Source organism: Phycodurus eques, chromosome 12, assembly GCF_024500275.1.
Source record: "Phycodurus eques isolate BA_2022a chromosome 12, UOR_Pequ_1.1, whole genome shotgun sequence".
NCBI lineage: Eukaryota > Metazoa > Chordata > Actinopteri > Syngnathiformes > Syngnathidae > Phycodurus > Phycodurus eques.
This window is the reverse complement of record NC_084536.1, coordinates 12998275-13023975: the sequence shown is the minus strand read 5'-3', so window position 1 is coordinate 13023975 and position 25701 is coordinate 12998275. Positions and strand designations below refer to the sequence as shown.

General features: G+C 42.1%; 1 protein-coding gene across 6 annotated transcripts in view; it reads left to right on the top strand.

The window, feature by feature from the left end:
* dnah7 (dynein, axonemal, heavy chain 7) overlaps nt 1-25701 on the top strand; it is a 94588-nt gene that overhangs the window by 34584 nt on the left and 34303 nt on the right. For all 6 annotated transcript variants that reach the window (XM_061691494.1, XM_061691490.1, XM_061691489.1 and 3 more), the window contains 19 exons: nt 1026-1124; nt 3326-3574; nt 7505-7654; nt 11013-11195; nt 11337-11513; nt 11632-11763; nt 13759-13980; nt 14058-14255; nt 15547-15702; nt 15773-15941; nt 17217-17343; nt 17757-17976; nt 18155-18781; nt 19336-19581; nt 20032-20261; nt 21637-21967; nt 23387-23733; nt 24375-24555; nt 24697-24882. In XM_061691494.1, the coding sequence (XP_061547478.1) occupies nt 1026-1124; nt 3326-3574; nt 7505-7654; nt 11013-11195; nt 11337-11513; nt 11632-11763; nt 13759-13980; nt 14058-14255; nt 15547-15702; nt 15773-15941; nt 17217-17343; nt 17757-17976; nt 18155-18781; nt 19336-19581; nt 20032-20261; nt 21637-21967; nt 23387-23733; nt 24375-24555; nt 24697-24882 (4230 nt within the window). The remainder of the gene's footprint in view (nt 1-1025; nt 1125-3325; nt 3575-7504; nt 7655-11012; nt 11196-11336; nt 11514-11631; nt 11764-13758; nt 13981-14057; nt 14256-15546; nt 15703-15772; nt 15942-17216; nt 17344-17756; nt 17977-18154; nt 18782-19335; nt 19582-20031; nt 20262-21636; nt 21968-23386; nt 23734-24374; nt 24556-24696; nt 24883-25701) is intronic.

The window sequence follows — 25701 nt, the reverse complement described above, 5'->3', positions numbered from 1 at the left end:
TTGTGGGAGAATGATTTAAAGTTTTATAGCTGCAGTAAAATCTGGGGGATTTATATCTGGGTGATTTACATGGCAATGATTACTTATGAATTCTTGTTTTCACTGAAATTGTGGTTTTCCTCATATTTTGCCATATTTAACGATTTTGGTTTTATTGAGATATAGTGACACTTTATTCACAACTCAAGTACGTGTCATCATCTTCAGTTTCATAGATTGGATTCGGTCAGTATCATCTAGGTTGCCTGGAAGAAACAAAACAAACTGGGATTAGAATTTTTTTTGTGCGCAATATTGGTCGAAACAACTGGCAATTCTCTTGCTGTTTCATAAAAGATGATAAATAACATTCACGTATACTTACATGCAGATGTAATAGTACCCAAACTAAAGCACCATTACTCTCTGAGTCTTATGTCAATTTCTGAACTTCACTTTCTAGGATGTTGGCCCAATCATGCACTGATGAATCAGGAAAAGTGATTGCAAAAATAGACTGCCCCCTAGATTGGAACTAAAGATTGGAACTAAATCTTGATTTAGACCAGTGTTGATCTGCAAAATATGCCTTTTCTCTATTAATTCCAGCACTTTAAAATGACAATAATTGAGTTAGCCCACCCCAGTTCTCTCAGTGACAAACTTTTTTCCAACTTTCCAGGGAGCACTACTCAGTGAGAAACTATCGCCACTCTCCACCCACATTAGATGCCGTAGGTAAAAAAGATTGCCATCTTTTTCAGTATCACAATTTTTGAGAGGTTGTGTCGGGGGCCCCTAAAATACAAACTTGTTCACCAGGATACATGCACATGGAAGAGACTAGTGAGTTTTCATGCATGGTGAGACCCCCCAAAAGGGTAATTAAGTCGTTGAAAGAATCAAAATCAGCAATGCTGGGGAATGTTTCTTATAGTTACTGTGATTGTCTGGCGACCATTCCAAGGTGTACCCCGCCTCTCGCCCAAAGTCATTCCCCATTTGTTATGATGTCACATCTCCTCTCCGTGTTTGTTGGATTGCAGCTTGCCTTTCCAAACGAGAATGAAGACACTTTGCTACTAAGATCCATTATTGATGTGAATCTGCCAAAGTTTCTGGCCCAGGACCTGCAACTGTTTGGGGTACGTATCTATAATGCTCCATAATGAATGACCCCCAATATGTGGGTATATATACAGTATGCGGGAGTTTACACTATGTTCCAGACCCACCCACGATAGTCAAATTTGAAAAAACACAAAACTTTTTTCCAAGAAAAACTACATTGCATTGCTAAAAACTTACTTTGTGAAGGGTTTTTAAAAGAAACAAAGTCATAATCTTATGAGAATAAAGCTGTGTTTTCCCAAAATAAAGTAATCTTCCCCTTTATTCTGTAAAAATAAAAAATTGGACTATATTGTTGGAAACGTATGCGCTTGGTTCTTTACTTTATTCCTGTCATAATCTGCCTTTTGTTAGAAAAAAAGATTGTATTCATGCAGAGATGTCAGATCTATGGGATATGTCACAGTCATATTAGAGTTTTTATAATTGGCCTAAGAGTACAGTGATGCCTTCAGATACGAGTGAACCGATTTATGACTTTTCTGAGGTTATGAGCCATTGTTTGGGCGATCATTTTGCTTTGACTTGCAAGCAAAACTTTGGGAAACGAGCACTGTATGGTGGCAATGAATTAAACTCACTTCATAACAAGCACCGGTTTGGCAGATAGAGAACAAATCTTGAAAAAAGAGGCTTCAAGCTATTTTTTACCACTCCCAGTTGAAGTTTAACTGTCAAACTAAACCTAAAACATGCCCAGACGCCCAGACTTCCCTCTCCTTAGCCACTTCATCCAGCTCTTCCGGGGGGATCCCGAGGCGTTCCCAGGCCAGCCGAAAGACGTGGTCTCTCCAGCATGTCCTGGCCGAGCTTCTCACCCTATCTCTAAGGGAGAGACCGGACACCCTGCGGAGGAAACTCATTTTGGCCGCTTGTATCCGGGATCTTGTTCTTTCGGGCACGACCCACAGCTCGTGACCATAGATGAGGGTAGGAACGTAGATTGACCGGTAAATCGAGAGCGTCGCCTTGCGGCTTAGCTCCTTCTTCACCACAACGGACCGATACAAAGTCCACAACACTGCAGACGCTGCACTGATCCGCCTGTCGCTCTCCCGTTCCATTCTTCCCTCACTCGTGAACAAGACCCCAAGATACTTACACTTGGGGCAGCATCTCTTCCCTGACCTGGAGATGGCATGCCACCCTTTTCCGACTGAGGGCCATGGTCTCAGATTTGGAGGTGCTGATTCTCATTACAGCGGCTTCACAGTCGGCTGCGAACTGCTCCAGTGAGAGATCACGGCCTGATGAAGCCAACAGAACCACATCATCTGCAAAAAGCCGAGATGCAATACTGAGGCCACCAAACCGGACCCCGTCTACGCCTCGGCTGCACCTTGAAATTCTGTCCATAAAAGTTATGAACAGAATCGGTGACAAAGGGCAGCCTTGGTCGAGTACAACCCTCACCGGAAACGAGTCCGACTTACTGCCTGATATGCGGACCAAACCCTAACTCCAAGCTGTGTGTGGACGCGAGTCCGACTATATCTAGTCGGAACTTCTCGACCTCACACACCACACCTGCTCCCGACCCCTATGGCCCCTCCCATAGGTGGTGAGCCCTTTCGGGCTGTGCCCGGCCGGGCCCCATGGGTGCAGGCCCGGCCACCAGGCGCTCGCCTTCGAGCCCCACCTCCAGCCCTGGCTCCAGAAGGAGCCGCGGTGACCAGCTTCCGGGCAAGGGAAACCTAGATCCATTCATATTTTTCATCATCGGGGTCTTTTAGCCTTGCTTTGTCTGGTCCCTCACCAAGGACCTGTTTGCCATGGGTGACCTTACCAGGGGCGTGAAGCCCCAGACAACTTAGCTACTAGCATCATTGGGACACACAAACCCCTCCACCACGATAAGGTGACGGCTTCCAGTAGGGGCAATTATTTCATGACTATTTTTGAAATTTTTTAAATTTTTATAAAGTACAATATTATAGATTGCTCTTTTCTCCTTGAAGAACACAGTGCAAAAAAAATATTTTTTTGGAGGCTGGAACGGATTAAGAGGATTTCAATTCATTTCAACAGGGAATGATGATTTGAGATACAAGTGTTTTGATTTATGAGCAAGGTCACGGAACAAAGTAAACACGGCTGTAGTTGTTTTACAGTATTATGTTTGTTTTATCGCTGTACCAGTCCCCATATGTGCTGTAGGTACCGTATGCACTTTTTAAAAATGACATCACATAATAATTATAATTTTTTTCCTCAGGGTATCACATCCGACCTTTTCCCCGGTGTCACGCTCCCCAACCGAGACTACAGCACATTGCTGGACGCCGTGAGGGAAAATTGCGACCTTATGAACCTTCAAGTCACTGACTTCTTCATCGAGAAGATCCTGCAAGTGTACGAGATGATGATCGTCAGGCACGGTTTCATGCTGGTGGGCGAACCCTTCGGAGGAAAGACGTGTGCCTACCGCGTGCTCTCGGCGGCCCTTCATGACGTCTGCGTCAAGGTATTGTACTAGTTCGGGTGGCAAAAGTAACTTGTACTCTGTATTTGAATAGAGGTACAAATAAATAAAAAAAGAACGGTAAACGAAGAAGTAATGATTCAACACCTTTGCTTAAGTAAAAGTAAAAAAGTATGTACTCTGAAATGTACTTACCGTATTTTCCCGACCATAGGGCGCACCGTATTAAAAGGGGCAGTCTCAGTTACGGGGTTTATGTGTGTATTTAATTCATACATAAGGTGCACCGTATTATTGGGCGCAGGCATGGTAAAACGGTAGCATGCATTCACGCTAAAACTATTTTTTTTAAAAGGCAGCGGGAGGAAAACTGAGTTCGGCTGTACATTATTGAAGTATTTAACAATGTACTCACGTTATTTTTTGCTCAATCCTCATCCACAAATCCATCAAAGTCCTCATCTTCTGTATCCGAAATGAACAGCTGGGCAAGTTCTCCATCAAACACGCCAGGTTCCCTCTCGTCATTGTCGGAGTCATTCCCGTTGCCGGGGGGCTGTTCAGCAATGATGCTGGCTTTCGCGAAAGCTCAGACAACAGTCAAAACAGATACCTTAGCCCAAGCATCCACAAACCATTCACATATGGTGGCGTAACTCGCCCGGCCGTTGCCTCCCAGTCTTAGTTGCACTTGTTTGTTCACAGCGGCTGTGAGATGGGCGCTCATGGAGTCGCAGATCAACAGGGACGGTGACGCGTAGAAAAAAAACATCGAGTCTCTCTACGTACACCTCACTCAGCCACTCTCTCATTTCCTCTCGTCCATCCAGCCTTTTGGATTGGCCTTAACGATGACTTCGGCTGGAAACTTTTCTTTAGGCAGTGTCTTCCTCTTAAAAATCACCAAAGGTGGCAGTTTCTGTCCATTACCATGGCAACCAAGCACAAAAGTAAAAGCCGACTTCTCGTGCCCCGTTGTGCGTATCGCTCCCGTGGTGGTCCCCTTCTTCTCTACAGTGTGGTTCACCGGGATGTCGAAAATGAGCGGCACCTCATCCATGTTGATGATGTGGTTGGGCTGGATGTGTTTGTCTGCAATCATTTTACTGCAGTAGGAGCGGAAGATGGTCAGCTTTTCCTTGTAATCCGCCAGAAGTTGCTGCGCCACGGTAGTCCTTGCTCGGATGGATAGATGGCGCTGTTTCATAAAACGAAAGCACCAAGACAGACCTCCTTGAAAATGTTCGATTTTCATTTCTTCTGCAAGCGTTATTGCCCTCAGTAGAATGGTGACTGTAGAGATGCTTCTCCCAGCTGTTCTTTGCTCATTAATCCATTGCTCGAGTTGGTCCACCTCGTCTTGTTTCCGTGGAAACTTCTTGACTTGGCGATGCTCGTTTTCCTGATTCCTCCAGTTGCGAACCATGGATTCTTTGAATTCTCTCGCGGCTGCTCGATTCCCATGTTCCTCCGCGTAACTGATTGACTGACAGGTTGTAGTCTTAAAAGTGCTGGCAAGTTATGAATACAGCACCTTGAAAATCGAATTAGAGGCACAAAATGAGGCCAGAGAGAGCTGTAATTGTCAGTTCGTACTGACAATTTTATTTTAGTTTTTCTAATTTTAAATTGCAACCTTCCTGTTTACTGCCTGTGTGTTGAGTTATTCTGAGGAAACATTTACACTGTTGTACAAGTGCTGCATTGATTACATTGTAGCTAAGTGTCATTTTTTTTCAGCGTTGTCCCATGAAGACCTATAATAACTATAAAAATGTGACTCACTGACCACAAACATTTGGCCATCATTCTTCTTCTGTTACGGTTGATGTGTTGTGCTCCATGCTAAAACCCGACTAATATCTTCTAACTGCGGGCCAGAGGCAACAAATGGCTGACTATGATGGGCGTAAATGTCGAGAGACATTTATATAAATGTCGGTAGAGAGCTGACCGCAGAGGGCAAACGAGGGCAGACGTGTACCTCCTTCCTTTTTTTCCCCCCCCTGAACTTCTTACATGTCACAAAGTGTTGATCAATAGCTGATGTAAATCCCTTTATTGCTCACCTGGTTGCTTTTCCCTTCTTGTCCTCGGGGTGCGACTTATCCATTATGTTGCTGTCAGATATTAACCCGGCCAATCTGTCAAAACAATCTTAACAAATAGTTTTTGATTGTGTTTTTGTCAGGGGATCCCGAAACGCTCGCTCCATCAAAAAAATCAGGCACAATTCTGTTGTGCTCAATACCTAGTAAATATGTCTATCCAATTTGCCAGAGCTGTTGTGTTTGCCGTCGGTCTCAATCCAGCACAACTGGTGAGTTGTAGTTACATGGCTAAGATGCAGCCCGGCGAGGAGACAGATGAAGGCCTGCTGATGGAATGTCAGGGAAAGCCACATTCATCACTATCTCCCTTGTTGCTGCACTTCCACTCATCATGTCAAGATAAAAAACTTCATGGATTTTTTTCTTCTCTTTGAGAAACTTCTTTTATCGTAATTTTGAACTCATGTGTTGAAATGTTGTCCATCACTTTTGTCATGCAAGGTTTGCCACTCACAGATTCAGTTACAGTCATGCCTTGACTTAAGGGTAAAACATTTTTTCCAGGTACTTGTATAGTACATCAGTTTTCCCCATTAAAATCAGTTGAAATACCAAATACATTTTCCCCATTAAAAGGAATTGAAATACCATGAATCCGTTCCACCCCTACCAAAAAAAAACAACATAAATAAATAAATACATAAATAAATAAAACAATTAGAGAGAATGTAAAGATAAAGCTCTTTTTATAAAATGTAATTACTGTACGTACTGTGATATTTGTGTGTTTAATGTGTGCTTTTAAGAGGTGTGGCCAAGTGAATGACGTAAGGAGCTGGAGTCTGCTTGTTAGCATCTGAGAGTGAGTCATGGCCTTATAGCTGCTTGCGTTGTCATTTTGCATTTGTGTGTTCGACTGTTTGTCCCATTCAATGAATAGCGAATGTGGCTGTCCTTGCCCGCCCTTCACGGCATTAAAGCATCATTTGTTTTTCACTTCACTTGATTGGCGACGTATCTGAAATTTCCCTGTAACAAAAAGTTTGACTCGCAAAGCAAGAAAGCCGATATATAAGTGAAGGCTTATAACAACAACAAAAACTTGGAAGTTGGGACAGTCATACAGAAAGTCAAGGTAACACTGCTTTTGCATTTATTACTTTGGAAACTATCCTCAGCTATTCGCTAAAAAAACTCACCTATTTGAGTTTTTAGTGCTCTTTCTGTAATGCGCAGAGGTGCCACAGGATGGCACCAAATCACTGGCTAATGGGAAACCAGTAATTGGTGTCAAGGAAGTATTTTAAAGTCATACATCTTGACAGAGACTAATATTTTTGTATGTCTGGGAGGAGCTAATTTTAGCCTCAGTTGTTAGTGGATTCTATTGCGAGCCTTTGCCCTATGTAGACACGTGGTTCCAGTACATTTGTTCAAAATGAACTCATCTGTGAGACAACTGTATTTTTAAGGGTAATGCAAGATTTGGTTGAAATGATACAAAAGTATTTTTGGTTCACAGTTAGTGGTATTTTTACAGTTTGAACAATTAATAGCAGCAATAAAAAATTTTTTTAAACATCCAGGGATGCCTTAAAAGGATGTCCACCCCCCCCCCACCCCCCCCCACCCCCCCAATATCTCCCTCATAAGTCTTAGGCCAGTTTTTTTTCAATTTGAAGTGCCGCTGTTTACAATCTGTAAAATGCACAGTGTATAGGCTTGTTGATTTTTTTAAATTATTTTGTGCAGTATTCAAAATAAAAATGGTGCATCTATATATATTCTTGCGTTATGAAATGTCATACTATTTCAGCTTCTGTCAATTTATGTATTAGATCTCAGTAGATTATGCTGATGTTCCTTTGTTATAAGTGTATACTGTATTTGTTTCTCTTCTTTTCTTTGTGTGTCCCACCAGGGTCTGATGGAGGAAAATGAAGTGCAGATCACAGTTATCAATCCCAAATCCATCACCATGGGACAGTTGTATGGTCAATTCGACCCAGTTTCCCACGAATGGTCCGACGGTATCCTGGCTGTCAGCTACAGAAACTTTGCTTCTTCCCAGGTAAAACGGTTCGACTAATATTCAATTAATAGTTCATGAGTGGTCTGACTTATCGCCTCAATTGTGACATCACTGCAGAAAATGATCAGTTTGCCCGTTCAAATAGTTTCTAATTCAGATGCTGAAATATTGTTGAAATGTAGGAAAATGTGAGATTTTGACAAACGTAAAGAAAATTCTCATGGAAATGTTTTAAATTATTCTAAAAAGTAGCAATTTTGGGAATCATGAACTCTGTGAAATTTAATGGTTTAATTCGGTTAACTATTAGGGAATTTAATGTGAATTTGTGAAATGTTCTCATTCATTTGGGGCATTTCTCATGGAAAATGTTGGATTCTTTAAAAAAAAAAAAAAAGAATTTTTGGGAATATTGAAAAATTTGAAGTTGAATGCCTCGAATTTGTTGGGAAATTTTAATTGGATTTCATTGTAGAAAATGTGAGATTATGGACAAAATGAAAATACTATATTAAAAATACTATCACAAATCTTCAATCAACCTACCACGCATGTTTTTGGGATGTGGGAGGAAACCGGAGTGCCCGGAGAAAACCCATGCAGGTACGGGGAGAATATGCAAACACCACACAGGCAGGCCCGGGATTTGAACCCCGGTCCCCAGAACTGTGAGGCGGCTGTGCCAACCAGTCTTCCACCGTGTGAAAAATCCTAGCACCAATATTTTTAATGAGGCAAACATTTTGACGTTGGAATTGTGAAAGTAGAGGCACGTCAAAAATCGAAATCGAAATTAATGAGACCCATAGATATAAAGAATTTTGGTGGGAAATAAGATCTCATCCTGTATGTAAATCACACTATGACATAGTGGAACAAAAAAAGGATAGCAAGGTATATTCTTTTTTTTTTTTTTTTCCTCTTTGAGTAAAAGTTGATTTCTTTTTTTGCCAGCCAATATGGCATGAGCAGCAGTGTGCATGTTGTTTGTTATGACAAAAAATTCCATTACCATATGCCAATTTACCTCAAACACAGACCATATGGCTTCAGGCCAGGAGTTTCCCAAATGTTTTTTTAGTGTCACAAATCAAGATGCCACCAGTCAATTTAACCGCTAACTTGTGTTAAGACTGCTTAGGGCTTAATTAAATGCATCTGTCGAAGCTTTTTCTGTCACTGCGACTTGAGACTCTGTCCTTTCTTTTGTGACCTTCAAACAATGGCAAGACGTTGATTCAATATGGGCGCAGGATTAAAGGATTTAGTCGCCATCTCTGCTTGTGGTAGAAAATAGAGTCAGCTCCTCTTGAGCTCTTTGAATCTCTTTTTGGAAACTTTAAATCTCCATTAATACTTTATAAAAATCGGATCTCCGAAGGGGGGAGTTTTGTGCATGATCTTGCTTGGTTCTTAAATTGCTATTCACAGCTAATCCAGAGATGAACTGTGCATTCGGTACCTGGGCCTTCAGTGGGGATTTATTCCACCTCTTAATCCCACCACTATCATGTCGCCATTATGGAAATCTTTAATACTATACAAAAACGCAATGTAAACACACACAATTGTGTATCATCTGGAGGAGTTAACAATCAATATTCATCTCATAACACATAACACAACACCTTCCCACATATATATTTTTAGAAAAAAAACACGCAAATTACTTTACATGGTCATACCATATTTAGCATGTCTGAGAGAAAAGAACAAACTGTGATGACATTTAAAACATGTAGTGTTACCATTACAATTTGTAATTATCGTTAATACTGTATTTAGCAACTGTGAGAGTAAGACTCAAACTGTGATAACATTTTCAATTTGTGTTATTTTTGAATTAGTAATTATCAATAATCCCATATTTAGCATCTCCAACAGTAAAGCGCTCTCCCTGATTACATTTCAAACAGTGACAATTTGCAACTATAGTTAATTCCGTATTTAGCCTCTCTGATAGTAAGGGGCTCAAACTGCGATAACATGTTAAACAGTTAAAGGCCTGGTAAAGTGACCCAATAAAAGTCCTGTAACAGTTTCTGGTCAGCCATAGAGATCTGAGAGCTGAGTCTAGGTTGACTGTACGCTGGGAGTGAGCAGGCTTGTGGGGAGCGTGGACAAATCAGTAGGCTGGGAACAAGTAGCAAATACAAGACAGGCTTGGTATTTAAAAAAAAAAAAAAAAAAAAAAAAAGGTCTCAAGCAAAAACATACTGAACGGCTGGATGTACAACCTCGTTGTAGGCGATCTTAAGAAGGGGAGCTAATTGGAGATGGGATACAGCTGCTGAGCGATTCCAACGCACCACACACACACACACACACACACACACTGGGGCGGAGCTCAGGGTGCTGAGACAGCAGACCTGACACAGGCAGCCCCTCAGCCCAGGCAGCCACACCGGTACAATTTCCACCTCCTTTGCCACCTTTTTTCCAAGTGAGTAGCATGGTCTCAGATGGTGCTGACTCTCATCTCAACCGCTTCACACTCGGCTGCGAACCGTCGAAGATAGCGGCTTGATGAAGCCAACCGCACCACATCATCTGCAAAAAGTAGATGTAATACTGACGTAACCAAACCGGACCCCCTCAACGCCTTGGATGCACCTCGAAATTCTGTCCCTGAAGGTAATGAACAGAATTGGTGACAAAGGGCAGCCTTGGCGGAGTCCCACACTCACTGGAAACGAATCCGACTTACTGACGTCAATGCGGCCCAAACAGGCACCGTTTGAACCGAGACCAAACAGCCCGTATTTGTACTTGAGCTGGTACAACTGAATTAGTACTTGAAGCTTCTAATCTTCATTAATACCGACTTAATATCGCATGTGTCAGAGAGTTAAACGGCTCTGTAGCTGGCCCCTCTTTCATGTTGTAAGATGACTTTGAAATGAGTGTTTTGGGATCCTAGTTTATGGTATATTTAATATATTAAATATGATATATTCTTAACTATTAATGTAGGCTATTATAAAAAATAAAAATAGGTAAGGGGCGTCAATTAAGCAGCTTTTTTTTGCTACTGGTGGTAGGGCTCTGTCCCTAAAACAGGACAAAGAGAATAAAAAAGAAAAAAAGAATAAAAAGAATAACTCAACTCAAATTTATTTATAGAGTACTTTAAAACAACCGCAGCTGTGCATTATATACAAATAAAAACCATAACATTTTAAAACAATAGATTGATAGTAATGTTTCAAACATTAAAAACACTAAAACAGCGCAGTTTTATGCTGAGTTCAAAGCCAAAGAATAGAATGGGTTTTACGATGAGTTTTAAAAATGGACAGTGAGGGGGCTTGCCTCATGTTTGGGGGGAGGAAGTCATAACCAATGAACACAATACATTTTCACACACTTATTTGTGACTGTTGTTGTGGGTTTTCAGACCCCCGACAGAAAGTGGCTGATCTTCGACGGCCCGGTGGACGCCGTGTGGATCGAGAACATGAACACGGTGCTGGACGACAACAAGAAGCTGTGTCTGATGAGTGGCGAGATCATTCAGATGTCACCCCAGATGAGCCTCATCTTCGAACCAATGGACCTGGAAGTGGCGTCTCCGGCTACAGTGAGAAACGCTCGTCACAATTAATGCACATACTTTTTTTTTTTTCTACGTTCCATTTTAAAAGGTACGCAGTACATATCGTCGCTGTCTTATTTCACGGCACTATATATACGCCCTTTGAATTGTAAATGTTTATTGCAGGTGTCCCGTTGCGGAATGATCTACATGGAGCCGCACATGCTGGGCTGGCATCCTCTCATGCTGTCCTGGTTCAACGTCCTACCCGGCACGGTCACCCCAGCCCACAAAGAGCTCATTGGAGGTCTTTTCGAACGTGTGCTGCCAGCCTGCTTGGAGCTCATTCGTAAAGCCACCACGGTGTCGTAAATTGTCACCTTGATTCAGTTGTAGTCAACTAAGCTTTCTTTGTTTTCAAGTGTGTCTCTCCAGGTGTGGTATCATAAAAATACTTCCCCTTTCATTTCTATTTCTTTAGGAGTTGTCACCCACCTCGGACAGTAATCTGGTCAAGTCTCTGATGAATTTGATGGATTGCATGATGGAACAGTTTCATGACGAAGCCGTGATGAAGCGCATGAGTGACAATGATGTCTGCTCTTGGTTGGAGGTTTGTATGGCCGAGACGCACACACTTGTGAACATGCTGATAGGAGCAGCTTCTTATATGGTATTCAAAGGAAATGAACTTTGCCATTCTTTTCACAATTTAGGATAAGCGGTACGGAAAATAATGGATAAAACAATTCCCAGGTATCCTCATAAACAGTCTCTGACATTCTATTATACACAAAGGATAAAGAATTAGAGCACACTATATACCCTTTAAGCAATGTACGTTTGAACAGAAGCGGTACAGGAACACATGTAGACAGACAATATACCAATACTCACAGGCATGTATTCTTTATCCTCTGCAAAGATAGACTGATATTACTGCCGAGGGACTGAAACTATCTCAATGTACAGTATATCCATTCTTATTATATTGCGCTTATCCTGCTCAGGGTCGGGGGAGCCGGAACCTATCCCAGCTGACTTCATTCGAAAGGCAGACTGGACCCTCGACTGGTTGCCAGCCAGTCAATCGCAGAGGACATATAGAGACAGACAACAATTCATGCGCACATTCACACCGTCACCGAGTGGGAACTGAACCACAAATGAAGCAATACAACATCTGTGACATAACAGTATATCTTTATGTCTGTATTATACTGCCCCCAGGCGGCCAAGGTGCAAACACCTGAAGGAGCAGCACAATGTCCATTGAATCAAGGCAAAAAAAAGGCTTTTGGTTTATTTTCTTAACAATCTATTTAATTATGTCATTACTCTTGTTTTTATTAAGTACAATATTATCGAGTGCTATTGTTCTTTAAAAAAAAAAAATGGACGCCCACATACTCACGGTTAGGCACCCGCAGATTCACCTATTCACAAATTTTTTTTCCATTTGATTTAATTTTTTTCAAATTGTTTTTTCAATTTTTTATTTTCGTCCATGCAATTGTCCGCGGATATTCGCTGCTCGCGGTTGGTCCCGGTCCCTATCCCCTGCTCCACTGTAATGTCATTTCCGTTCATTTCAAGGGGGAAAGACGATTTGCATTGTTAAGGCCCCTGAAAAGGTGATGAATGAATCAAAAGAATAAAATACAGTGATTCCAAGAGGGCCCAGCTTTTCCGTTTAATAAACGGGTGTATTCATTCTCAGTACAGCGGCACTGGAGTTACTATTTCGGTAGCTGAGCCCTGTCTTCCACTCCCTGCGTGTTAAGCTATATGTTTTTCTTTTTTTTTTTTTTGCCACAGTATCATGTCTTTGAAACACCGCTGTTGTCCCTCCATGGAGCATTTCACTGTAAAAAAAACAACCTGTCAACATTCTCTCCCGCATTCCCCAGCCAGTTATTATCATTAGAAGCGTTCAATTAATCAACCTTTTAACAGCAGGAACTAACGCGGGACTCTAAAGTCATGGGCAATTCCCGCAGAATTCCTGCTGCTAATTTATTTGCATAATTGTCCTAAACACAAATGTAACACAAATCTACCTTTTATCGGGAACAAAATGATACTTAAAGGAGACATTTTCTCCATTTATTCTCACAATATCCAACAGTTGCAAGAGGTTTTAATAACCATGACATCTCACACGGAAGGAAATAGCAAAAAAGACCCCAAAACACCTGCTCTAAATCAAAGTAGATGACTTCCTGTGTGTTTTTCGGCATGGGTTCTTAAGACTTTTTGTGGGAGGTCTACTATGATGCCAAAATTTCTGCATCAAGTCAAATTGTCAGATTTAATGTGGGTTTTGTGTCAAAGCTTCTTGAACTTTTTTTGTGGGGCAACTCGTGACACCAAATTTCATGTTGCTTAGTGAAAGTGGCTGAATTTTGAAAAGGTGCTCCCGAGCCAATCCAAAGGTAATTTTACACTTGAATAAAGTCGCCTGCAAAATTTGGTGAGTTTTTGAAAGTGGCTAAATTCCTCAAAATGTCCAAAATAGACAGGCGGAGTTTGGAGACATTTTATGCATTTTTTCCTCACAATTTAAAACAGCTCCAAGTGCTCTTAATAACTGCGAAAACTCTCACAGGGCATCTTCGTTTTCTGCCTGGTTTGGTCGGTGGGTGCCAGCTGCAATGACGCAGGCCGCCTCAAATTTGATCACATGGCCAGGGAGATATTGAGCGGTCCGCTAAGCGAGGAAACACGCTCGTCTCACGCCATCCTGACCACGGTGGGGCCGCCGACAAAGCAGCTGACTGTGGCGCTGCCCACCGAAGATACGTTGTACCAGTACCGCTTCATTAAAGAGGTTTGTGGAAACACTCGGTAGAAATGTAAATGTGCATATGGTCCATTAACTTTCAAAAATTTGAAAAACTTATTTAGGGCCCGGGCAGATGGGAACCATGGACAGAGGAGTTGAAGAGCGCCCACCCTATCTCCAAGGACATGCAGTTTAACGAGATCATTGTGCCCACGGAGAACACGGTGCGCTACACGGCGCTCATGAAGCTCCTGGTTACCAACCAGAAGCCGACCATTTTCATCGGCCCCACCGGGACTGGAAAAAGTGTCTATGTCACCGTAAGTGCTCTCCGAAATGGTCGTGCTAATACACTAAACCTATATATATTTTTAAATGTACAGTGTAACATCCGACTATTTTTCATGTCACCAAACATCCCCACCCCCCCCTCCACCCCAAAGAAAATTCAAATTTAAATGAACGGAGAAACTTTTAAAATTGACCTTATTCTTCCATATTTCTCAACTGGTTGAACCTATTCAAACCATTCCAACGTTAGTATGTTCATCTCATACGCATGTGACCAGTATTCCAAATGAAAATATATATAGTTGAAATGAATGGATAACTTTGACAAATGTAACTCATTGTTCTATATTTTTCCAGTGATTCCAGCCATTCAACATGGAAATGTTCATCTCATTCAGGACATCTCATTCTCATTTTTTTCACATCCTAATTATCCCACTTTTTCCAAAATCACCTATTTTCCATGAAAAAAAATCTTAATGTAGGCATTTAACAAATTTAATAACAACAAATCCTTCCACATTTCTCAACTGATTCACACTTATTCGACTCAAAAATGTTAAAGCTCATTCAGGAAATCCTGGGGGAAAAAATTACAAAGAAATTACAAAATTCAGCATTTTCCACCCCCAAAATTGTACATTTCGCAAATGCATCTTGTCCTTCCACATTTCTTATTTGATTCAAACCAATCCAATGTCAAACTGTTCAGCTCAGAACATGTGGCTTTCAAAACTCAGGTTGCTATTTTGTGTTAGCATACTAGCAGTTAGCACGTTAACATTGGATCAATTCTAATTAGAAATAGTACCTGAATACAGGCATGGCAAAATGTGGATTATCGATCTGCCTTGAAGTTTTTGTTCATCAGGTTGATATCTTGCTATTTGTTAGCATAAAAGTTATGCATGTTAGCGACATAAAATGTGATGAGTTTCAAGTGTCGCGGATAAACAAATGGCCAATGCTCAAGAATTTACTCAGACAGACTGTGGGTAGTGATCTGTTCCTTCACTGAAGACACAGAGACTTATATATGCGCAGGACAACAATAATTCCAGGAAGTCCATTCAGATTTTTGGAAACCTGAGGACAGTGAAAACAATGAGGGGAGATATTCCCCTGCTGGTTTTCTTAGATTGAGTTCAGGTAACAATGCGGTACGTTCTTGTCATGTGGTGTGTCTGGTCTGTCTCCTCAGATGAAAAGTGGCAGATTCAATAAGCTATACAATCAGCTCTTACTTATTTTATCTGTAGTTTGTCCTTTTATCATGTTTAATTTCTGGTATGGTAATGTTTAGAACCTTTTTTGCCCTAGGACTTCCTCCTGAATCATGTCGACAAGGAGGTGTACAACCCGTTGTTTATCAACTTTTCAGCCCAGACCACAGCTGCCCAGACTCAGAATATTATCATGTCCAAGCTGGACAAGCGACGCAAAGGAGTCTTTGGTCCACCCATGGGGCAGAAAATGGTACCAATCGACACATTGTCGTTGCAAGTAAACCCAATACTGTTATTTACTGTTATGTGTATTTGATCAGGTGATATTTGTAGACGACGTGAACATGCCGGCCAGGGAGGTATACGGTGCCCAGCCACCCGTGGAGCTGCTGCGCCAGTGGCTGGACCACTGGAACTGGTACGATCTGAAGGACTGTGCCATGATTAAACTGGTGGATATTCAGGTCATGTGCGCCATGGGGCCGCCTGGTGAGTAGTAGTATATGGTAACCCACCCCCCTCAACAAGGTTACCTCTTTTGTTTTGTTTTGAAAAATCAGCAGAGATTATAATGTAACTATAGATTGACAGACATCTTACGCTGAACTAAAAGCTGGAGAATTCATTGAAATGTTGCAACACAGAATGATACTTTATTATTATAAAAGGCCCAATAAACCCACCAGAAATTGTAAATTTGACACACCACAGGGAAGAGCGTTGTAAGCAAGTCTGCTTAATTTGAATGAATAAAACAATTTGCAAGTAGATAAAATACGGCTCCCAAATCATGAAAAATACAGCCCGCCTTCTAGCTGCAGGACTGTGTGGGCATGTCGTGACTGCCTGTGGCTCTTTGCGGCTAAGACAGCCACACACGGCGACAGGTTGACTGCTGCTGTGTCTATTAAACAGTTAACATTCACTGATGTGTTGCTGTTATGTGGACGCGCACATGACAAAACCAATTCAGGCGGCCTCTTATTATATAATAAACAGTTATCTTTCCCTGAAGTGTCTCAATTTTTCAATTCTGTGAATGTAAAAAAATAGTTCTTAAGATATCCTACAGGAGTTACCTATTTGAAGTTGGATTGGTTTGAATCGGTTGAGAAATGTGGAAGAAGGAGGTCAATTTTTAAAATCTCTCTTAATTGGGGAATTAAACACTAGAATTGGAATGGGTTGAATCGAGAAATGTGGGAGCAGGAGGTCAATTTGGGAACATTGTCACGGAAAAGGGGGAATACTTAAAATGTGAGAATTTGGGGAATGTGAAAGTGAGTTTTTAAGAAATTCTGTAAAAACTTTCCACGTATTTGGTAATGTTGTCCTGGAAAATGTGTAGTATTGAAAACATTTGGGAATTTTGGGAATATGTAAAAATACTTCTTTAGATGTCTTGAAAGAACAATTTGAAGTTGGAATTCTTTGAACCCGTTGAATCAGTTGCGAAATATGGACGGATGAGTCATATTTGGAAAATGTCTCCATTCACATCAATGGGATTTTTTTTCATGGAAAATGTGGGAAAAGTAGCAATTTTGTGTCTGGAAAACAGTAATATTGATAAGAGGAATATTTTGAAGTTGGTTGGCAATGGTTTTACTCAGTTGAGAGATAAAATCTGGAAGGATTAGAGCAGTGAAAATAAGCGAAGTAATACAAATAAATAATTGATAGTTGATAATTGCTCATCATCATTCACATAATTCATTTTAAAGATTTACATTTCATCTTGTGTTGTTCGAATTGTTTCCCCAGGCGGAGGGCGGAACCCGGTGACGCCGCGGTACCTGCGCCACTTCAACATGCTTACCATTAACGATTTTGATGAGAAAACCATGTTTACCATATTCTCCAGGATCATCCACTGGCATTTTACCATACGGTAACTACACAGATATGCAAGCATCCATCCATCCAGTTTCTTCCGCTTATCAGAGGTCGTGTCGCGGGGTTAGCAGCTCCAGCAGGGAAGCCCAGCCCTCCCTCTCCCCAGCCACTTCATCCAGCTCTTCCAGGGGGATCCCGAGGCACTCCCGGTCCGACCGGGAGACATAGAGCTTCATTTAAAAAAAGTAGTTTAATTATACGATCAGTCCAGGGCGTACCCCGCCTCTCTCTCAGAGTCAGGCTGCAGCACTCCCGCAATCCTAGTGAGGATAAGCGGTATGGAAAATGGAAAAAAAACAAAAAAACATAAATATTACACCATCAGGCTTTGATGTATTTGCATCACTGCCACAATCAGTGCTATTATCAGTAATCTAGTACAGTAATTCACCAATTTGACTCTTTCAGGTTTTCTTTCCCAAAGCCGTTTGCATCCCTGACCTCTCAGATTGTGAAAGGCACCGTGTCCGTTTACAAGGAAGCCACCAAAAACCTCCTGCCCACCCCCCAAAAGTCCCACTACTTGTTCAACCTACGCGACATTTCCCGTGTCATCCAGGGCATCTGCCTGTCGCGCCCCGAAACTGCCGAGGAGCCGGCTATCATCAAACGACTCTGGGTGCACGAGGTAAGACTCAGCGGAAAAATGGAAGACCGAAAGTATTTATACTCCTTGGAACGTTTCCACAAAATGATTAATTGGGATTTCAGGTGACAGACCTACACAACACAGCAAAATGGAAAATATTTTTCAAATATTTTGACAAACCGTTAGCCTAATTACAGCCACCTTTGTCGTCCTTCAGGTCTTGAGGGTGTACTACGATCGTCTGGTCCAAGATTCAGATCGGTCGTGGCTGGTGAGCCATCTGCATGAGGTGTTCAAGGCTCACATGGAGGTGGACTTCAATCAGCTCTTCCAGAATCTGGACCAGGACCAGGACGGAGTAGTCACTGAGGACGACCTGCGCAGCCTGATGTTTTGCGACTTCCATGACCCCAAGGGCGATGACCGCAGCTACCGTGAGGTGCTGGAGCTGGACCAGCTCCGCCAAGTGGTAGAGTCCCACCTGGATGAGTACAACACCATCAGCAAGGCGCCCATGAACCTGGTGCTGTTCCGCTTTGCCATCGAGCACGTCTCCCGCATCTCCCGCATCCTCAAGCAGCCCAGCGGACACGCTCTCTTGGTGGGCGTAGGCGGCAGCGGGCGGCAGTCTCTGACCCGCTTGGCGGCCCACATGGCCGAGGCGGAGCTCTTCCAGGTGGAGATATCCAAGACTTACGGCATGGTGGAATGGCACGATGACCTGAAGCTGATCATGACACGGTCCACGTCGGGCGAAGCTCATGGCGTCTTCCTCTTCACTGACACTCAGATTAAAATGGAGTCCTTCTTGGAGGACATTGGCAACTTACTGAACACTGGCGAGGTAAGTGGAAGGGGGTCATGGCGATAGGCAGGGATGTTGCTTTTTCTTTCCGTTTTTTTTTACCTGTGGATGAAAAAGTGCAGCGTGGGGAGTCTCTTACGTGGGAATGTACTACAGTCAATAAATGGAGCCAGCAGCCTCTCAAATATTCATACTATCCTGTTATTTCTCGCCCATTTCCTCTTTTTGTATTATTATAATGTAGCTATATTGACCACTTCTTTCTTGAAAATCACATCATGCTGTTTGTGGTTCAAGTTAAAAAAAACAATTAAAAAAAACAGTACAGTCAGTGTCTGTGGTGCCTCAAAACGTTACTTTCCAATTAGAACACAAGGTGTCGCAGTTTGTCCATTGTAATTATTTCAATATGTGTGCGAGGGTCAACCGCCTGGTGGGTTGTTTGGAAATTGACAACTGATGTCTGACGGTATATGATTGTCCAGTTCAGTCGTGTCTCTGTGTGCAGTATTTTTGTTTGCACAGTATTGTAGATATTTTCTAAATGCGTTTGACGAACTGATCTAGTTCGCTCCATTCGGTCCGTTTTCCAGGTGCCTAACTTGTTCGCAGTTGATGAGAAGCAAGAAGTGATCGAGAAAATGCGACTGCTGGACCGCCAGCGCGAACGTGAGAAGCAGACAGACGGCAGCAACTTGGCTCTCTTCAACATGTTTGTGGAGCGCTGCCGCTCGCAGATGCACGTAGTTTTGGCCATGAGTCCCATTGGAGACGCGTTTAGGAACCGACTGAGACGCTTCCCGGCCCTCATCAACTGCTGTACGATTAACTGGTTCCAGGTAAGCACTGGTAGTCCAAATGGGATTTAGAGTAAAGATCAGGACCAAACCCTGTGTCGGATAGCAGAAAGCTGCAATTAATTGACCCCTACAAACGTTTATGATTGCCTATATTAATAGTTTAAAGACTACATATACCACAAACTATGAATTTATAATAGAAATAATGTCAATATATTAAGTCATGAATATTAATATTCATAATACATTTTTAAAAAACAATGAAATTATTAAAATAAACTATTTTACATGTACATTTTAATATATAATTTATTTCAACTCATCTACAAATGACCAAGCCCATCTGTCCATTTCCAAAATTAAAATGTTCCTTGAGCACAAAGGTTTGCCCTCCCCCGCTTTATGCTATTTTTTTTTTAGTAGGTTCTCAAAACTTCGCCAACAAAAAGTAACTTGACTAATTACAGTGTTTTTGTAACTTGTCGCCAGACATGGCCCGAAGACGCTCTCCAGGCGGTGGCCTGTCGCTTCTTGGAGGACGTGGAGATGTCGGATGAGCACCGAGAAGGCTGCATCGACATGTGCAAGACCTTCCACACCTCCACCATTCTGGTATCCACTCGCTTCATGGACGAGCTGCAGCGCCACAACTACGTCACTCCCACCTCGTACCTGGAACTCATCTCCACCTTCAAGACATTGCTGAAGGCCAAGCGAGCGTAAGATCACAATCTCATAATCATATTCCAATATGCCCTGTTTAAAAGTAAGACATTGATTATGTAATTTAGGTGCTTACGAAAAAGAGTGTCTGGTCACAACAAGTTTAAAAAGCCTTATAAATCATAAAACAGGTAAGAGGCACACTATAATTAAAATGCTGATAGGGCTAAAGTAGTCACACTCTGTACTTAATTCACTGCCATGGGTGTGTATATCCCTCAAGAGGAATCCAACCGCCGCAACCAACCAATACATACTGTAAGTCAAGTTACTTTTTAAACAGGTAGGCGTGGAAGAGGGTCTCAGTCCAGCTTGTCTGTGAACTTCAAGTTTGTTAACCACTGTAATGACTGACCTGTAGATGGTGGCATTGCATCGCCTCGGAGTTGAGATGAGCATAGCTTTTGAAAATTTAGAAAATAAAGATTAGGCAGTGAATCTCTGATTGCCACGTCGATAAGGTCAAATGAGAAGTCAAACGACTTGACTCGGTTCGACTCAAGTTGCCAGTTTTATGACTTGCGACTTGCTTGCCACATACTTAAGACTTGACTTTAGACTTGGTAGCCAAGAGACTTGACTTTGACTTGAACTACATAACTTGACAAGTTATCTCGTTTTAAATTGGAATTAAGCATTTGAATCAAGACAGTTTGCCTTTAAAAAACAAAAACAAAAACGTTTTAGGGGGGTCATTTGCCCCAATCTGGCAACATAGTCTGCGTTGTTGTCCACTTGCCAATGTGAAGTACCCGCTTGCATGAACAACGATGGAAGGAGCTCTAAATATAACTTAAGTTTGGATTCAAGGATTATGTTGACCAAGTCTGCAAAAAGAGGATGGCAACCTGCACGGTTTGCAACTCGCACATTAAAGAGAAAACAATGACGTCGAACGTCATCCATCACTCCAAAACTCACAAAGATACTTAACTAATTTAACAGTTTAGCTTGCTGGTCAAACATTACAATTCATAGACTGGTTTAGGACGATTACAAATAAAAATGGTGTGACAGTGAATGATTTAATACAGCAAAGTAAGGTAACAAGGCGTGGGACGGTTTATTTATAATTGTGCGAACCTTTCGTTTTGCTTCATAGGCGCGCAGAAACTCTTATTTCTGTCTCTCTCTCATTTATTAATGAGGAGAAGCAGTGTGCTTGTTTGGACTGGTTTATGTCATTATAAAACCTGATAAGCTGCTTTTACAGCATCATATAATAAAAACAGTTCTGTTAAATATGAAATGATACAGTTCTGTTCAATGTTGACTAATTTATGATATTACATACCAATTAGGGTTTTGTCGCTGCCATATGACATTATTATTTCGCCTGTAAAATTGTCATTCTCATCCCGGTGTGTCCAGTGAAGTGATGATGCAGAAAAGTCGTTACGTGGTGGGTCTGGAGAAACTGGAGTCGGCGGCGTCCCAGGTGGCCACCATGCAGGTGGAGCTGGAGGCGCTGCAGCCGCAGCTGATAGAGACGTGCAAGAAGGTGGACGAGATGGTTATCAAGGTAGAGCGCGAGTCCGCCGAGGCGGCCGAAACGGAGAAGGTGGTGAAGATGGACGAGGCCGTCACCAACGAGCAGGCCATGGCTGCCAAGGCCATCAAAGACGAGTGCGATGCCGACCTGGCCGTCACCATGCCCATCTTGGAGTCGGCGCTGTCTGCGCTCGATACGCTCACGCAAAATGTAAGAGTCTGGCATATTACAGTGTTCGATTTACCTGTTGCGCCATTCAGTGCAATGCGGATATTTTTTCATGTTCATATCACGCATAATTTGCCATATTGCTGGATTTTTGTGTGTATGCTGTAATTATTCTGTGATAAATGCTTCCTAGCCTAAATCAATAAAACTGTAAAAAAAGCAAAAATCATGACAGTATAACACATTAAAAGGAATAGTGTACAGTTTATGATAATATTGGTAGTGGTTGATAGGGGTGGGGAAGATTAAAAAGAGTTTCGGGAGGTTCATACAGCTTTAACATGTAAGTAACAACAAAAATGCGTGGTCGCTCCTTCGCGGAATACACTTATTTTAGGGGTGGTCTGTACCCTAAGCCCCGCGATAAACAAGGGATTGCTGCATATACTTCCTGATGAATGATGAATACAAAATGAACATTCATTATTATTTTATGATTAAAATGAACCATTTTGCGTCAAATTAAAGTTTAATAAACAATTTTACGCTGTATTTTATTTAATAATTAAATCATTACTGGTAATGATTTTTTTAAAGGGGGAATGCTCATCATTTTAATGCAGCACTTTGCATGAAACAATTTTTGGTTACATGATTTTACATTTTTGTATATTATCAAATAATTGGATAATAAATTATGATTAAATTAATAAGAATAACAAAATTAAAATGAATTTATATTTTATTATTAATGTACTATTTGTTGTTAAACATACTGTTTTATAAACTTTCAGTCTCCGAACTGACCCATCCGTCCATTTAAAAAATCAAATGCAACCCTTGAACTGAAAGGTTTGCCCAGCCTTTCTTTTTCCATCCTAGTCAAATGGTTTTATAAAGATATAAATTTTATAAAAAAAAAATAAAAAATATATATATATGAGAGAGAGAGAGAGAGCGAGAGAGAGAGAGAACGAGAGAACGAGAACGAGAACGGACGGTGCACGGTGCCCGACTGGTTAGAGCGTCAGCCTCACAGTTCTGAGGACCCGGGTTCAATCCCCGTCCCCGCCAGTGTGGAGTCTGCATGTTCTCCCCGTGCCTGCGTGGGTTTTCTCCAGGCACTCCGGTTTCCTCCCACATCCCCAAAACATGCATTAATTGGAGACTCTAAATTGCCCGAAGGCATGACTGTGAGTGAGAATGGTTGTTTGTTTGTATGTGCCCTGCGATTGGCTGGCAATCAGTTCATGGTGTACCCTGCCTCCTGCCCGATGACAGCTGGGATAGGCTCCAGCACGCCCGCGACCCTAGTAAGGAGAAGAGGCTCAGAAAATGGATGGATATATATATATTATATATATATATATTACATTTTTTTAAATTTATATTTTATAAATTTTATATATATATTTTTATATCTGCATTTTACTTTAATAAATCTTTTGTCTTTCTCTTCAGGATATAACTTTGGTCAAGTCCATGAAAAGCCCCCCCAGCGGCGTCAAGCTGGTCATGGAGGCAATCTGCATTCTGAAAAAGATGAAGCCGGATCGTGTGACTGACCCGTCAGGTAGCGGGAAAAAAGTGGAAGACTACTGGGGTCCCGCCAAGAAGCTATTGAGCGACCTCAAGTTCCTGCAGAGCCTGAAGGACTTCGACAGGGACAACATTCCCGTCAACATCATGGCCGTCATCCGAGAAAGATACATAAGCAACCCGGATTTCGTACCTGAGAAGATTCGGACTGCGTCCACCGCCGCCGAGGGACTGTGCAAGTGGGTTTGCGCCATGGACAAGTATGACGGGTACGTAGTGGACAGTTCCTGTTGAAGACATTTGCATGTGTCTGACGAGCTTGGTAAGGGGGAACCTGGGCTAGTGTACCTGGGAATAATGGTTTTGTCTTTGACCTTTGGAAAAGGACATTGTTTGATTGTACTAAGTAACTTTGGGAGACAAATGTTGAACAAAAGTAATTACCATCATATTATTGACCATATTTATTATTTATGATTCTCAGCCCCAACAGTTTTCCAAGCCGATCTGGAAAGAAAAATCACTAATTGCACACCCCGCACTACTGGATAATCGCTCAGGTTCAAAATCAGCCTGATCATCAGTATGTGTACACACCACTTTAAGTATTAAACATCAATTGTCGGCGCAGACTGTTTTCCGAGCAGATCTAGGAGGAAAAAAAATCACTAATAACACACCCCACAACACAGGATAATCCCTCAGGATAACCTTTTAGAGACATCCAATAATCAGGCCGATGGTGACTAGGATCTGGTGGGTCAAAGGCTCGAAAATCGGCCCAATTATCTCCACCCTAGCCTAACATACATATTTTTGGACTAATGAGGGAAAACTCCTTATTTAGTCTTTGTATGATCAAATTGAACTGAAAAGTGAGACAATGACGGGTGAGATGTGTGTCCTGCAGTGTTGCCAAGGTGGTGGCTCCCAAGAAGGAGAAGTTGGCCCAGGCTGAGTCGGAGCTCGAGGTGGCCATGACAGCACTGCAGAAGAAGCAAGCCGCCCTCAAAGAAGTGCAGGATGAAGTGGCTAAACTCAATCAGATTTTGGATGCTAACAAAAAGAAGAAAATTGAACTGGAGAATCAGGTTCCTTATTTCTACACCTGCTAGCAAATGCAATGGCTTCTCGGCTCAATAATTGACTGAATAATGTCATGCACGAGCTTTAGTTGATCTCACACTCATTTGATTATTTTATGGCCGCACTCCTACAAATGATTCCTCCAGGTGGATTTGTGCAAAAAGAAACTCGAGCGGGCTACGCAACTCATCGGCGGCCTGGGCGGGGAGAAGACGCGCTGGAATGAAATGGCGCTCACGCTTGGAAAACTTTATGACAACTTGACTGGAGATATCCTCATCTCGGCAGGCATCGTAGCTTACTTGGGAGCGTTCACCTCCAGCTTCAGACAGGTACGTTGGCACTGAAAAGGGATGTATATTAGGGGTGCCCAACACGAATCCCCAAAACTCACTCAGCAGCACCGCCTGGAAAGAAAAATAAAATTAGTCCCTGACAATAGTTGCACCGATTGGGACAAAATTGGGTGGACATTTCTATCATAACAGGACTCACCAAACATTCTCAAAGACCCATGCCTGAAATTGAACAGGAAGTTCGAAATTCTGGTTTGAATCACCCATTTTGGTCTAAATGCCTGAGAAATGCACCCTGGAAAATTATACAACAAATCAGCCCCAGACACCAGTTTCACCGATCAACACAAAATTGGAGGGACATATTTATCACACCTGGATGCACGAAAGTGTCTCAGAGACCCATGCACGAAATTGAACAGGAAGTCAACCATTCTAGTTTGAAGCAGCCATTCTGAGTGAATTCCAGGCCTGGTAGTGTTTTTAGAAAGTGGGCCCGCACACACGTTTCACCGATCGACACAAAATGGGGTGCATATGTCTATTATAACACGATGGACAAATAAGGCTCAAGGACCCATGGAACAGGAAGTGGGCCGTTTTGGTCTGGATCAAACATTTTGGACGAATTGCCTTAGTGGTGCACCCTGGAAAGGTAGCGAAAATTAACCCCTGACAACGCTTTCACTGATCAACATGAATTTGGTTGGATGTGTATCATAACAGGATGCAGGAAAATGTCTGAGCAGAAATTTGAGCAGAAAGTCTGTCACTTTGGTTTGATGTGTGCAAATTTCAGATCTTGAACTCCTACTTGGGATCTAAAACAGATGGGCAAACGCTAAATTGAGATTA